General features: G+C 53.0%; 1 protein-coding gene across 7 annotated transcripts in view; it reads right to left on the minus strand.

Moving 5' to 3' along the window:
* BRD1 (bromodomain containing 1) overlaps positions 1–12,257 on the minus strand; it is a 35,300-nt gene extending 23,043 nt beyond the window's left edge. For 6 of the 7 annotated variants that reach the window (XR_013995574.1, XM_081084198.1, XM_081084197.1 and 3 more), the window contains exon 1: positions 10,873–12,248. Coding sequence is in view for 6 of the 7 variants with exons in the window: in XM_081084198.1 (XP_080940324.1) it covers positions 10,873–12,239 (1,367 nt within the window). In the remaining variant the exon portion in view is untranslated. Of the gene's footprint in view, positions 1–10,872 lie in introns of all 7 variants that reach the window. The other variant, XM_081084199.1, reaches the window with a different exon arrangement.
* Between the last annotated feature and the right edge of the window lie 402 nt (positions 12,258–12,659).

Consider the following 12,659-nt stretch of genomic DNA (forward strand, 5'->3'; position numbering starts at 1 on the left):
TTTCCTCATGGAGACTGGAAATGACAGTGTTCCTTTCAATAAACCACACATGTTCACACGTGTTTCCCCCTCATTCGTGGCACATAAATGCTGCCTCTGGTTCTGCTGAAACAAAGCCCACCTCCTGCTAGCCACAGGCTCCATTCACTCTTAAGTCACTCGTGTCTATCAGATTAAACATCTAAAAAGAAAACAAAGCTCTAAATATTCTCTTTTTTTAATATATTTTATTGATATTTTTACAGGGAGGAAGGGAGAGGGATAGAGAGTTAGAAACATCGATGAGAGAGAAACATCGATTAGCTGCCTCCTGCACACCCCCCACTGGGGATGTGACCGCAACCAAGGTACATGCCCCTGACCGGAATCGAACCTGGGATCCTTGAGTCCGCAGGCTGATACTCTATCCTCTGAGCCAAACCGGTTAGGGCTCTAAATATTCTTAATTCCTCCACCTGACACTGGCCCATGCACGCAGCTGCGGGCACATCTTGGGGAGCTGTCGGCTGGCACGGCAGGCATGGGTCCCTCGAGACCAGCTGGCTCTCGTGGAGGGAGGGCAAATGCGGGCGCCAGCCTCGCTCCGTCACCTCACAGAGAAGAGGAGCTGGGACAGACACTCGAGGGAGAAGCAGGGGCAGGGCTGGAGACAGGAGCAAAGGAGCTACTGCTGGCTGGAAGGACGCTGGCATCTCTAGTCTCCCGGGAGACCCCATCCCATAAAGTGCAAGGGCTTTGTGAAATGGGGGTAGGAGGGGGGAGGGGTGTGAATGATCCTTCAACAACCCTTCACGTTACCAGAAAGCTGCCTTTCCCCAGTTACCACTCTCCTGCTGAAACAAAGAGCAACTCATCAACTTGCCTCACAAGGACACTGAGAGATAAGTTCCATCTAAACTAAAACAGAAAACCACAAAATGCAACAAGAAGGCATTCCTCATCGCAATCACAATGTCTGGACAGCAATCAAAGACTTTTAAGACCAAACTTTTTAAAGAATGCAAACCAGCCCTAGCTGGTTTGGCTCTGTGGATAGAGCGTCGGCCTGGGGACTGAAGGGTCCCAGGTTCAATTCAGGTCAAGGGCATGTACCTTGGTTGCGGGCACATCCCCGGTGGGGAGTGTGCAGGAGGCAGCTGATCGATGCTTCTCATCAATGTTTCTAACTCTCTATCCCTCTCCCTTCCTCTCTGTAAAAAATCAATAAAATATATTTTAAAAAAAAAAGAAAAGAATGCAAACCAAAAGTCTTACAAAATAACCAAAGAACAAAACTGGGCAGACCCCCAGCTCGACCACGACCAGACCATTAGGGTCTGCCCTTAAACACAATGGTCAGTGCGTTTCCAAGACCGCCCTCCGGCCAAGTTCTGACGGGCAAGCATGGCTCAGGGCTGTTCTCGGGGCTGCTCTCGGCCCAAGGCCACCTGCTGTGGCGGGACACAGCTCCTGTCCTTTGGAGGGGCTTGACCCTGGGGGTTTGGCAGAAGGGGCCCTGTCGCATCAAACCCGAGAAGGTGCCAGGAGCCTCTGCCTCTACAGGCAGACCTGGAACCCAAGCTCGTGTGTCCACAGCAGGCCCTTGACCAAGGGGCCACAGGCCTGCACACTGGAGGACACCTGGTCGCACGGCCTCAGCAGGAGGTGAAGACAGGAGGCGCTGCGAACCCAGGCTCTGCCTGCAGCCCCCGTGCCTGGGGCTGGGGCTGGGGCTGGGCTGGTCCTGGACACGTCACAGGTGCCTTTCTGGGTGGAGTTTTGATTTTGCCATTTTTGACGGAGTTATCACGGCGGTGCAGTGACGTGCCTGCCAGCTCCGTGGATCTCTGCCCACAGACAGACATTCTAACACACAGTCACACTCAGTTTTCCACAGCCAGATAAAGCAATGTGGATAAAAGTATTTTTTAACAATTCCAAGGTCCAAAGACATGCTGTTTGGCAACAAGCTTATAAATAAAGACTCTGTCCCATGAAACAAGCCACTGACTTCTCAGGGTCAGGACTTGTGAGCCCCCGGCCCGCAGGCGTGAGCAGGGCTCGCACGGCAACAGACCCAGAGCTGTCCTCAGTCTGCACGGGCTTACAGAGCCGCTGCCTGCACCCAACAGCCTCCTCCCGGCGTCACGCAGGAGCGGGGGCTGAGCGCGAGGCGGCCCTGCAGACGCCCCCATGTGCTCCCGGAAGGACACAGAGCAGCTCGGGGAGCAGCTGTGCCAACAGTGAACACACCACCATGTCCCTCTGCACCCATCACCCCACCCCAACCACCATTCGCCACAGGTAGAGGGCACGGCACACGGGAAACCAACCACGGAAATGCCAGCCGAGGGACGGGGACCGGACAGAATGGGGGCCAACCCCTCCATAAACTCCAAAGGGAGAAAGACCAAGAGGGACCTTCAGAGGTGGGGCTGCAAGGATTAGGGTTTTTTTTTTTGTTTTTTTTTTTAAATATATTTTTATTGATTTTTTACAGAGAGGAAGGGAGAGAGATACAGAGTCAGAAACATCGATGAGAGAGAAACATCGATCAGCTGCCTCCTGCACATCTCCTACTGGGGATGTGCCCGCAACCCAGGTACATGCCCTTGACCGGAATCGAACCTGGGACCTTTCAGTCCGCAGGCCGACGCTCTATCCACTGAGCCAAACCGGTTTTGGCAAGGACTAGGGTTTTTAAGGCGCAGTAAGCCCTGGTGATCGGAAAGGGGGAAGCAGGCAAGTCCCACAGGTGAGGGCAGCAGTGGTCCTGAGGGTGGGAAAAGGGCCCCCCAGGGGCTGGGGGCAGGCCAGGCCCTACCTTCTCAGGTGGATGGGGGTCAAGAGCATGTCTGCCCTACAGCAACTCCCTAAGCCATGTGTTTACCAACCTCCTGGCTCTGTACTGTATTGTAGACCTTTTTTTTAATATATATATATATTTTATTGATTTTTTACAGAGAGGAAGGGAGAGAGATAGAGTTAGAAACATTGATGAGAGAGAAACATCGATCAGCTGCCTCCCGCACATCTCCCACCAGGGACGTGCCCGCAACCCAGGTACATGCCCCTGACCGGAATCGAACCTGGGACCCCTCAGTCCGCAGGCCGACGCTCTATCCACTGAGCCAAACCGGTTTCGGCTGTAGACTTTTTTTAAATGCAGTATTGGCAAGGGCCTATTGGAAGGATCAGAAGTTTGAATTTCTCAAGCCTCTGAAGATCCCTTCCGCTCAAGGGGTTTCCAATGAAAGGGGCGCAGGCGGAAGTGACCATACGGTACGGAGGGGGGGGGGCGGATTTTGGGGAAAAGCCCGTGGAGACCTGCCAGGAGGAGGCAGTGGCGGACGGACTCTCAGGCCAGGCCGCCCACTTAGCTTCTGGAGAAACTGCAGATCAGTTGACAAAACATCAAGCTGTGATTTTGGTGTGTAACTTGGAAGGAAATTTCCAAAACTGAGCACATCACTGCTACAGCGAAACTGCGTTTGCACAACCTACTTACACATGCGACCCAGGTTCCCAACACTCACGTCCACAGAAACACACACCAGCAGAACTAAGGGAGACCCCACCTCGGTGCAGGCCGGCCGCGGCTCGGCAGCCTCACGAGGAGACGCGCCCGTTACAGGTGGCTGCTGGCCGAGAAGCTTCAAGCCTGGAGTGTGTACAAGCCAAGTGCGACCACCTGACGAGGAAGCAACCTCAACACGAAGTCCCGCAAGAGCGCAGACTGGCGTGGGGGCAGCAATGGGCAGCCGAGCCCAGCCTGAGTGGAGGACGCCTGGCACTGCCAGTTCCCCAGGACTCGCTGTCAGCAGTGATGTGCCTTTTAACACGTACACTCCCTCGATGGCCCAGAAATTACACCTTCCCACTATCTGGGGTGGAAACACAGGACTTCAGCTAAACAATGGGGACGGTGCAGCCCTGCTTTCACGACTGCGAGGGGTTCTATCCGGACGCCTCTCGGGAGGAAGGCCGACGCAATGTGCTGGGCATCCGGCTGACCAACGGAGGGGAACCTCGGAGCCCCAGGTACAGAGGTCACCGGGGTGCACACGTCCATGCCCCCGGCCAAGCCTCGCCATCATCCAGACCCACCGAGGTGGCTGCCTGCAGTGGGGGTCTCACTACTTCAGCTCACTAAGCAAGAACTGAAGTTCCTGAGATCAGGAACTGGGCAGAGCCCAATTTTATTAGAAATGCCACCAGATGCTCACCTCTGTGAAGCAGCCTGACCTTGCCCAGCACCTGAGCCCCCCTCCGTGGCCCTGCTGGGGTGGACCTCTGAAAACCAGCACCTCTTGGCCCACAACATCGGGAAAAGGGAAGGATCCGCTGGACGGAGGGCAGAGTGGACACTCGTTTGCAGCCCCCACAGGGAAGACGGCCCAGGCAAGAACAGACACGACTTCTGGACGGGGAAGAGGAGCGGGGCCACATGGCCTCCCCAGGTCTCCCAGCCTCAGGTCGGGGGCCAGAGGAAACAGGCAGAAATCGTCCAAGATGCTGGGGACACCTTAGGCACCAAGAAGCAGGGGACATCACTGCATCCAGACGGGGCATGCCTGGCACCCACCTGGCACCTGGGCATACTGCCACTAGCCAGGCGGACACCACACCCTAGACAAGGCTGGCTCTCCTAAAGGGGAAGGGCTGTCTTCTTTCAAAACAGAACATCTCAGCCCTGGCCAGTGTTGCTTAGTGGCTAGAGCACTGGACCTTGTACCAGAGGGTCTCGGGTTTGATTCCCAGTCAAGAGCATGTCGTACCTGGGTTTCAGATTCGATGCCAGTTGGGGCATGTGTAGGAGGCAGCCAATCCATGAGTCTCTCTCACATCGATGTTTCTCTTTCTTCCCCTCTCTCCCTCCCTCCCTCTCTAAAAAATGGAAAAAATACCCTCCAGTGAGGATTAACCAAAAAAGAAAGCCGGCGTCTCAGAGGCCACTGCACAGCTGTGGGATGCCCCAGCCACAGGAGGCTGCCCAGGACAGGGCCTGGCGGAAAGCACAGAAGCATCTTGGACCTTCCTGCTTCGAGGCCAATGGATGACGGAGCCCCTCCCCGTGCCCACCTGTCCTAGGAGACAGCTCCCACGGAGGACGGCCCATGGGATCACCCGCAGAGGGCACGCCCCTGTGTGCTTGCTACTTGTGCAGGGCGCATGGGACACAACGTTAGCAAGAGGTGCCTGGGTAGAGGATTGGGGTGTTCTCCTTCATTCTGCAATAATTTATAAGCTTGAAGGTTTTCCAAGTCAGAGTTGAAATAATGACACCCCTGACCCAATTCTAGACTGTGTGCCCGTGGGGGTGCTCCCTCAGTCAGCCTGTCCCACTGTTGACTACTGTGTATGCCAGGGGTCCTCAAACTATGGCCCGCGGGCCACATGCAAATACAAATATTGTATTTGTTCCCGTTTTGTTTTTTTACTTCAAAATAAGATATGTGCAATGTGCATAGGAATTTGTTCATAGTTTTTTTTTAAACTATAGTCCGGCCCTCCAACGGTCTGAGGGACAGTGAACTGGCCCCCCGTTAAAAAGTTTGGGGACCCCTGGTGTATGCCCAGGCGACACTAGGCTGGAGTTGGGGTGAGACTGTGTGGCGTTTACCCACTGTCAGTAGTAAGATTCAAATAAATTATCACCCCATCTCTGCCAAAGGAAAGTGAATACAGTGAGTGAAGAGAAATGGCAAAACTCCATGCTGGGGAGCTCTCCTGGGGACTGAGCCGCTCTGCGTCCAGGGGATGCTTGCCCAGCGCAGTGAGCACAGCAGGCATGCTGAATGTGAGGGACACCAGGGTGGTCCTGGGAGAGACCACCAGGCAGAAGCCCCAGGAGTAGGTGCCTGAGGGTAGTTCGGGCCGAGGGTCTAAAACAGGGGTGGGCAAACTTTTTGACTCGAGGGCCACAATGGGTTCTTAAACTGGACCGGAGGGCCTGAACAAAAGCCTGGATGGAGTGTTTGTGTGAACTAATATAAATTCAAAGTAAACATCAGTACATAAACGGGTACGGTCTTTTTTTTTTTTTTAGTTTTATTCATTTCAAACGGGCTGGATCCGGCCCGCGGGCCATAGTTTGCCCATGGCTGGTCTAAAAGATTGAGGAGCATGGAGCACTCCGCCCACGGCACTGCCCTCAGCACTAATTTTAGTTCGACAGGCATCTCTCGGGAGTCAGACAGCCGAAGCGAAGCGCACACTGACACCACGGTGAGCTACGCAGGCTTTAGTGCCGGATCTGTTCCCGGCACGACTTTATTTTCACTCACTTTGGCTCTTCTATGAAAACAAACCTGCTCACCAGATGGCCCACGTCCCACTTCACTGCAGGACGCCCTTTCGGGCTGGACCAAGACAGACTCGCAAGGAGACACCCAGTTCCCCTGAATTAAAACCAAGGAAAGGGGCCCTGGCTGGGTAGCGTCATCCCATTAGGCCAAGGTTGCAGGTTTGATCCCCAATGTTTCTCTCTCTCCCCCTCCTTCTAAAGATCAATCAGCAAATAAATAAATTTAATAAAAACTTTAATAAAACCAAGGAAAGTGATGAAGTTATAGGAGGGAGAGATCATTTAAGACAGCACTCAGGCCAACACCCACACAAGGGCTTCTCACCTGCACTGAAAACCCTCAGCGACCAGGACACAGGCGTCTGGCAGTAACGGAAACACGGCCCCGCAAGTGCACACGACCGGCACTTTTCAGTTTGGGTTTAATGCTTCTTTCCAGAGTAGCCACTACACAGGCCACTGGGGACCCTGGTGCGCTGCCTCCCTCGGCAGCAGGGCTCCATGACTGCCCCCGGCGGGCACCCACAGGGGCACCCAGAAAAGGGCTTCCACACTGCTTCCAGCATGTCTCGTGGCCCCAGTACACGGTTATGTCGGAACTTTTACAAAATATACTAAGATTAACTGCCAGACAAGTGGCCACAAACACTTGTCCAGGTACGTCCTTTATCTCCACTCCAAACTGTAATGAAGTTTATCCCTAAATTAGGAAAACAAAAACACGAACATGAGCCAGACCACACCTTCAGTACAGGGTTGAGCTGAATCACCTGCTTTGAAATAATTAGGTCCAAAGCACGAGTTTTCTTCTCATTCAGGCCTGGGCACCTCAGATGCTCAGGTGTGTGCATTTTCCACCTGCGAACGCTTCCTCCTGAGTCCCACAGGCAGGTACTCACCAGGGGCTGGACACAAGGAAGGGACCACTTCCGACTTCCGACTTTTCAATTTGTTAGATCGCATTTTCTGTTTTGTTTACTTCAATTTCAGTAAAGCTGAAATTTTTAGGGAAGTTAAAACAGAAGCTTTTGATACAAATCCTACACCACTTTTTGACTCAGGTAGAAATCCAAGTTAGGTTGCCAGCCCAGGCCTGTGTTGCTGAAGTGCTAGAGCACTTCAATTCCACGGGTCTGAGCCCATGTGGGAGGTAACCAATTGATACACCTCTCGTACATCAGCTTCTTTCTCTACCTCTCTCTCTCCCACCCACTCTCTCTAAAATCAATAGAAAATAAAGAATTATTTTAAATAAAATCTTAAAAAGAAAAAAAAAATCAATGGAAAAACTACCCTCAGGCGAAGAATAGCCCGGCTGGCGTGGCTCTGTGGCTGAGTATCGACCTATGGACCAGGAGGTCAAGGGTTCGATTCCCAGTCAGGGCACATGCCCAGGTTGCGGGCTCCAAACCCGGTGAGGGGTGTGCAGGAGGCAGCCGGTCCGTGATTCTCATCATTGATGTTTCTCTCCCCACCCCCCACCCATCTCTGAAATCAATAAAAATAAAAAAATAATAAAATAAGCCCTGGTTAGAGCATCTTGGGTTCAATTCCCAGCCAAGGGCATGTACCTGGGTTGCAGGTATGATCCCCACAATCAATCGATGTGTCTCTGTCACATCAGTGTCTCTCTCACCACTTCCGACCTCCCTCCCACTCTCTCTAGAGATCAATGGGAAAAATACCCTCACTCCTTGGGTAAGGATTTAAGTAATAATAATCATCATCATCGAGCCCTAACCAATAGAGCGCCGGCCTGCGGACTGAAAGGTCCCAGGTTCGATTCCGGTCAAGGGCATGTGCCTTGGTTGCGGGCACATCCCCAGTAGGAGGCAGCTGATCAATGTTTCTAACTCTCTACCCTCTCCCTTCCTCTCTGTAAAAAGTCAATAAAATATATTTTTAAAATAATAATAATAATCGATATAATAAAAACCTCAGCGACTGTTATGGCAGGAAGGACTGGTCATTATGATGCGCACTGACCACCAGGGGGCAGACGCTCAATGCAGGAGCTACCCCCTGGTGGTCAGTACACGCCCACAGGGGGTGTGCCACTCAGGCAGAAGCCAGGCTCATGGTTGGCGAGCCTAGCGGCGGTGGTGTGGCAGGAGCCTCTTCCGCCTCCATGGCAGTGCTAAGGAGCAGCAAGCAGGTGGGCGGTAAGGAGCAAGGGGTCCTGGACTGCAAGAGGGATGTCCAACTGCCAGCTTAGGTCCAATCCCTGGGGATCAGGCCTAAGCCGGCAGTCAGACAATCCCCCAAGGGGTCCCAGACTGCGAGGAGAAAAAAAATACCTGGGTGCATTAAAGGAAAAATACAAGAAAAAAAAAGGGCAGAGAACATCTTAATACTCAGAAGAAAACCGGCAGACGGGGACATCCCCCGAAGGGTCCCGGACTGCAAGAGGGTGCAGGCCGTGCTAAGGGATCGCCCCCCCCCCTCGGCCCCCCCCTCCCCCGCACACATATTTCGTGCACCGGGCCTCTAGTAAAATAAAAGTCAGGTTGACTGATCTGCAAGAGATGCCTTGGTTTTGACAGTGGTTTTCTCTGGATGAGAGGGATTATGAGCACTTTTTTCTCACTTTGTCTGAATTTACTCATTCTGTAATAAGTATGTACTACTCTGTAAAAGAAAAAAGATTTCATTTCAGGGGGAAAACCCATGTTTCTCATTCTTAATACAAAGTAAGTGCTTGCTCTTCTCAGGACAAAACCAGTATGCTAGATGGCAGATCCCACCACACTCATAACCTATTAGATAGTGTGACAAAAATTGTGACACATTAAAACCAAACTATATAGTTTAAAAAAAAAAAAAGAACAGTATATATTTTAATCACAGGTTGGTAAGCATGAATTATTTTACACCACAGACATACCGGAAAACAATACAAAAAGCTAATATTCAACATATTGAAGGTAATTTTTACATAATAATAAAAGTACCCTAGCACTCTGTGTGGGGAGCCTGAACTCAGGCCCTGTTCCTCATAACTCAGTCCCTGGTCCCAGAACTCAGTCCCTGGTCACAGAACTCAGGCCCTGTTCGGGTGCCATATGTGGGGAGCCGGGACGGCCATGGCATACTCAGCCCCAGGGTGCCTTATGTGCCGTGTCAGCTCAGCCTGGTTCAGTGACTGACCCTAAGTGGGGGCCATGAAAGGCTTAGAAAAGAGAGATATGAGAATGAAAGCTGGGTCTCGGTGGGACGCTGCTCCCGGATGGAGACAGCGACAGCGCCCACAAGCCACAAGCCGTGTCTTTATTTTATAGCGGATGCCACGAGGCAAAGGGCGTGATCACGTTTACAGCATTCTCATTAGTTTCAATCCCACTCCACTACATGCACCCGAACTCTTATCACTCAGGCACGTGAGGCCACGTGTTCGGACCACAGGCTCAAGCTCACAACTCTAGCTGTTGGTTATCATTGTGCTGGGAGGGCCCTGCCTCCAAGCTGGGACTTGCACGTGGCCATGAGAGGACTGTGCCCTCTCAGTAGTCCAAGGCTTGAACCTGTCCAAACACCCTGGCCGCGCCCCACACTCTGTTATCCACTCCATCTGTAAGATAAATACAACTTTATTTATATGTGACTTTCAAATAACAAGATAGTCAGGGTCACAACATGTATCATATCAGCTGTTCTACAAGCAGACACCCATTTGCATCTTCACTTCACCAGCTCAATGCTTTACTTCCTTAACCAAAGGCTTTAAAGTCCCATGCCCTCTTACAAAGAAAGTGTGCCACTTCCTCAAACTCAAGGAAGTGCTGGAGTGGGGACGTCTGCTCTCCCAGACGCACAGGGCACTTGCCGGCTCTCAAGTCACTTACCTAGTGGTCTGAACAAGAGCCTCTGAAAGGTACCGGAGTAAGAGGAGCAGGCAAAGAGGTGGGAACAAGTTCGATCACAGGAGCCAACAAAGGGCAAGAGCGAGGCAGGGCCTGCCCACAAAAGGCGCCAGCAGAACCCGGACCCCACCACTGTGGACCACTCTAGGTCAGAGAGCCCTGCACCGACCAGGCAATGTTCGCATCGCAAAGGAAACGGTCAAGAAAACCAGAAAGACTGTCACCCAACAGGAAGGTGGCCAGCCCTCCCTCCCCATAGCTCATGTCAGCCCCACTCTGATCTCTACCCTAGTGTCTCCTTTCTTAGCCACGCTGCTTCACTTTCCAACAAATCACTTTAAAAATCCTACAAGATTCCCAAATGTTGGTGGGAAAGAAAGGTGAGGAAGAGCATTTTATTGTCAAAGAAGGCGACCACACCTGGACTACAGGGCCCCAGACCAGTCACTGCAGGCAGCGTAGCCTTGGTCACCCGGCAGCGTCTGGCTTACCCCATGGGCCAGTGCAGGCACGAAGAAAACCACATATCCTCCCAGGTCCAATAGACTCGAGTCTTTTGCAACATCCATGCTCCATTCACAAAGTGGTGCATGAAGAAGGCCGCATCTCTGAGGGCCACGAGGAAGCTCCGTAAACAGAAGGTACGAGGATGGTGTAACAGCCCTGCGGACCTCTCCCTAGCACCCCCTTCCAGGCTCACCTTGACCCCTCCCCGCACGTGCTTACCTCTGGGGGGGGATGTATGGAGCACACACAGGTGGCAGGGCCGCGCAGGGCTCACTCAGAGTTTTCTTTGCCTTTTTTGCTTTCTTCCTGACCTTGGATGTGGACCTAACCGTTTTGACCGAGCTGTCTTTTCGACACACACCATTTTTCATTTCGACATCCCCATAAATGTTCAGAGGCCTCCGGATACAGCCGGGAGGCGTGTGTACGTCACAGTAAGCGGTCTTTCTGACAGAGAAGGTTGTGGTGCCCCCAGTCAGTTCTTTCACGGGCTCCATTTTCATGTAGAGGCCGGCCTTTTGGGCACAAGTCACATGGAAGGCTGTGTAGCAGTTGGCCTTGTGGCACTGGATGCAGGCGCCCACGCCCTTCTGTTTGCAGAGGTAGCATGTCAGCTTCCACCGGGCGGGAGGAATGTTCCTCACGCCATCGATGGGCTCAATGAACACTGTGTTGGCAAAGCCAACCTCGGGGATCCACAGGGCGCACACCACGTGGCCCCAGCGGTCATCATCCGTCTTTTTGAAGGCACCTCCCTTGTTGGGACACAGCACACAGTCCGCGGGACGGGCCCGGGACTGCAGGCAGTGCCGGCACAGCCACTGGCCCTCAGGGATGTAGGGGACCCCGTAGCACTCCTGGTGCACGGCCAGGTTGCACATGTCACAGAAGAGGATCACGTTGCTGTTCTGGCACTCACCGTCCATGCAGATGCAGCACACGGCATCCTCGTCGATCAGGGACTGCTGCTCCCCCTGCTTCTGGTTCTCGCAGTAAGACTCCTTCTCGAAGCGGTCCATCAGGAACTCAAACACGCTCTGCGACACGGCCGCCACGCAGTCGCCCTTGCGCTTCTCGTTGACGATCTCCAGCCAGGCATAGTCCTCCTCGTCCATGTCATACTCCACCTCGTGGTCCAGCTCCTCGGCGGACTTCTCCACAAACTTGTAGTACACGGGGGGCCTCCTGGGGGCGGACGGGGGGCTGTACTCCACGATCCGCACCGTGGGCTCCGGCAGCGCACTGGCCGAGGCCGGGGCGCCATGGGCGCTGGGAAGGGCCTCGCTCTTCTTTTTGACTCTGTTGTTTTTGTGGCGCTTAGTTCTTAAGCACACAGGCGGCCTCTCGCTGTTCTCTTTGTTGCTGTTGCATTCACTCATCTCCTGAGCAGTGAGGTCATCTTCTAGTATGATCTCCAGGGGATCAAAAATACTGATCCTGTGCAGGCGCCCCTCAATCTCGATCTCCACCATCCTTTGCGCTTGTGCGTAGGTCAGGGTCTCTCGCGTCGGGGAGTGCTTAGTACTGCATGGGGAGGAAGGGTGCCTCGCTGCAGCGCCTCGATGACATCGTCCTTTCCTCCTCATTTGGTACCGACTCCCTGGAACAGAGCAGAGGTGGAGTTAGCTGAGAAAACCACCAACCACCTTGGGCAGAGCTAGCTGACCCACTCACACGGAGTCAAAACTTCCGGCGAACGTAGTTTTGAGGCCTCCAAAATCACTCATCCCAAGACTCACCATCGCATTTCAATAGCCCGTCCCCACCAGGCCAATCCTCCCCAGGGACTTCAGGACCAGAGGCTAGGAGTGTCCTAGAGAGGCATGTGCAGCGATGAGTCCCTCGTGACCTCTGATGCCCACTGCTCACCAGCCACCTCCTAGACCAGCCGGGGGCAAACTACGGCCCGAATGAAATGAATAAAACTAAAAAAAAAAAAAAAAAAAAAGACCGTACCCTTTTATGTAATGATGTTTACTTTGAATTTATATTAGTTCACACAAACA

This window comes from Myotis nattereri, assembly GCF_964212035.1.
Source record: "Myotis nattereri genome assembly, chromosome: 2".
Lineage (NCBI taxonomy): Eukaryota > Metazoa > Chordata > Mammalia > Chiroptera > Vespertilionidae > Myotis > Myotis nattereri.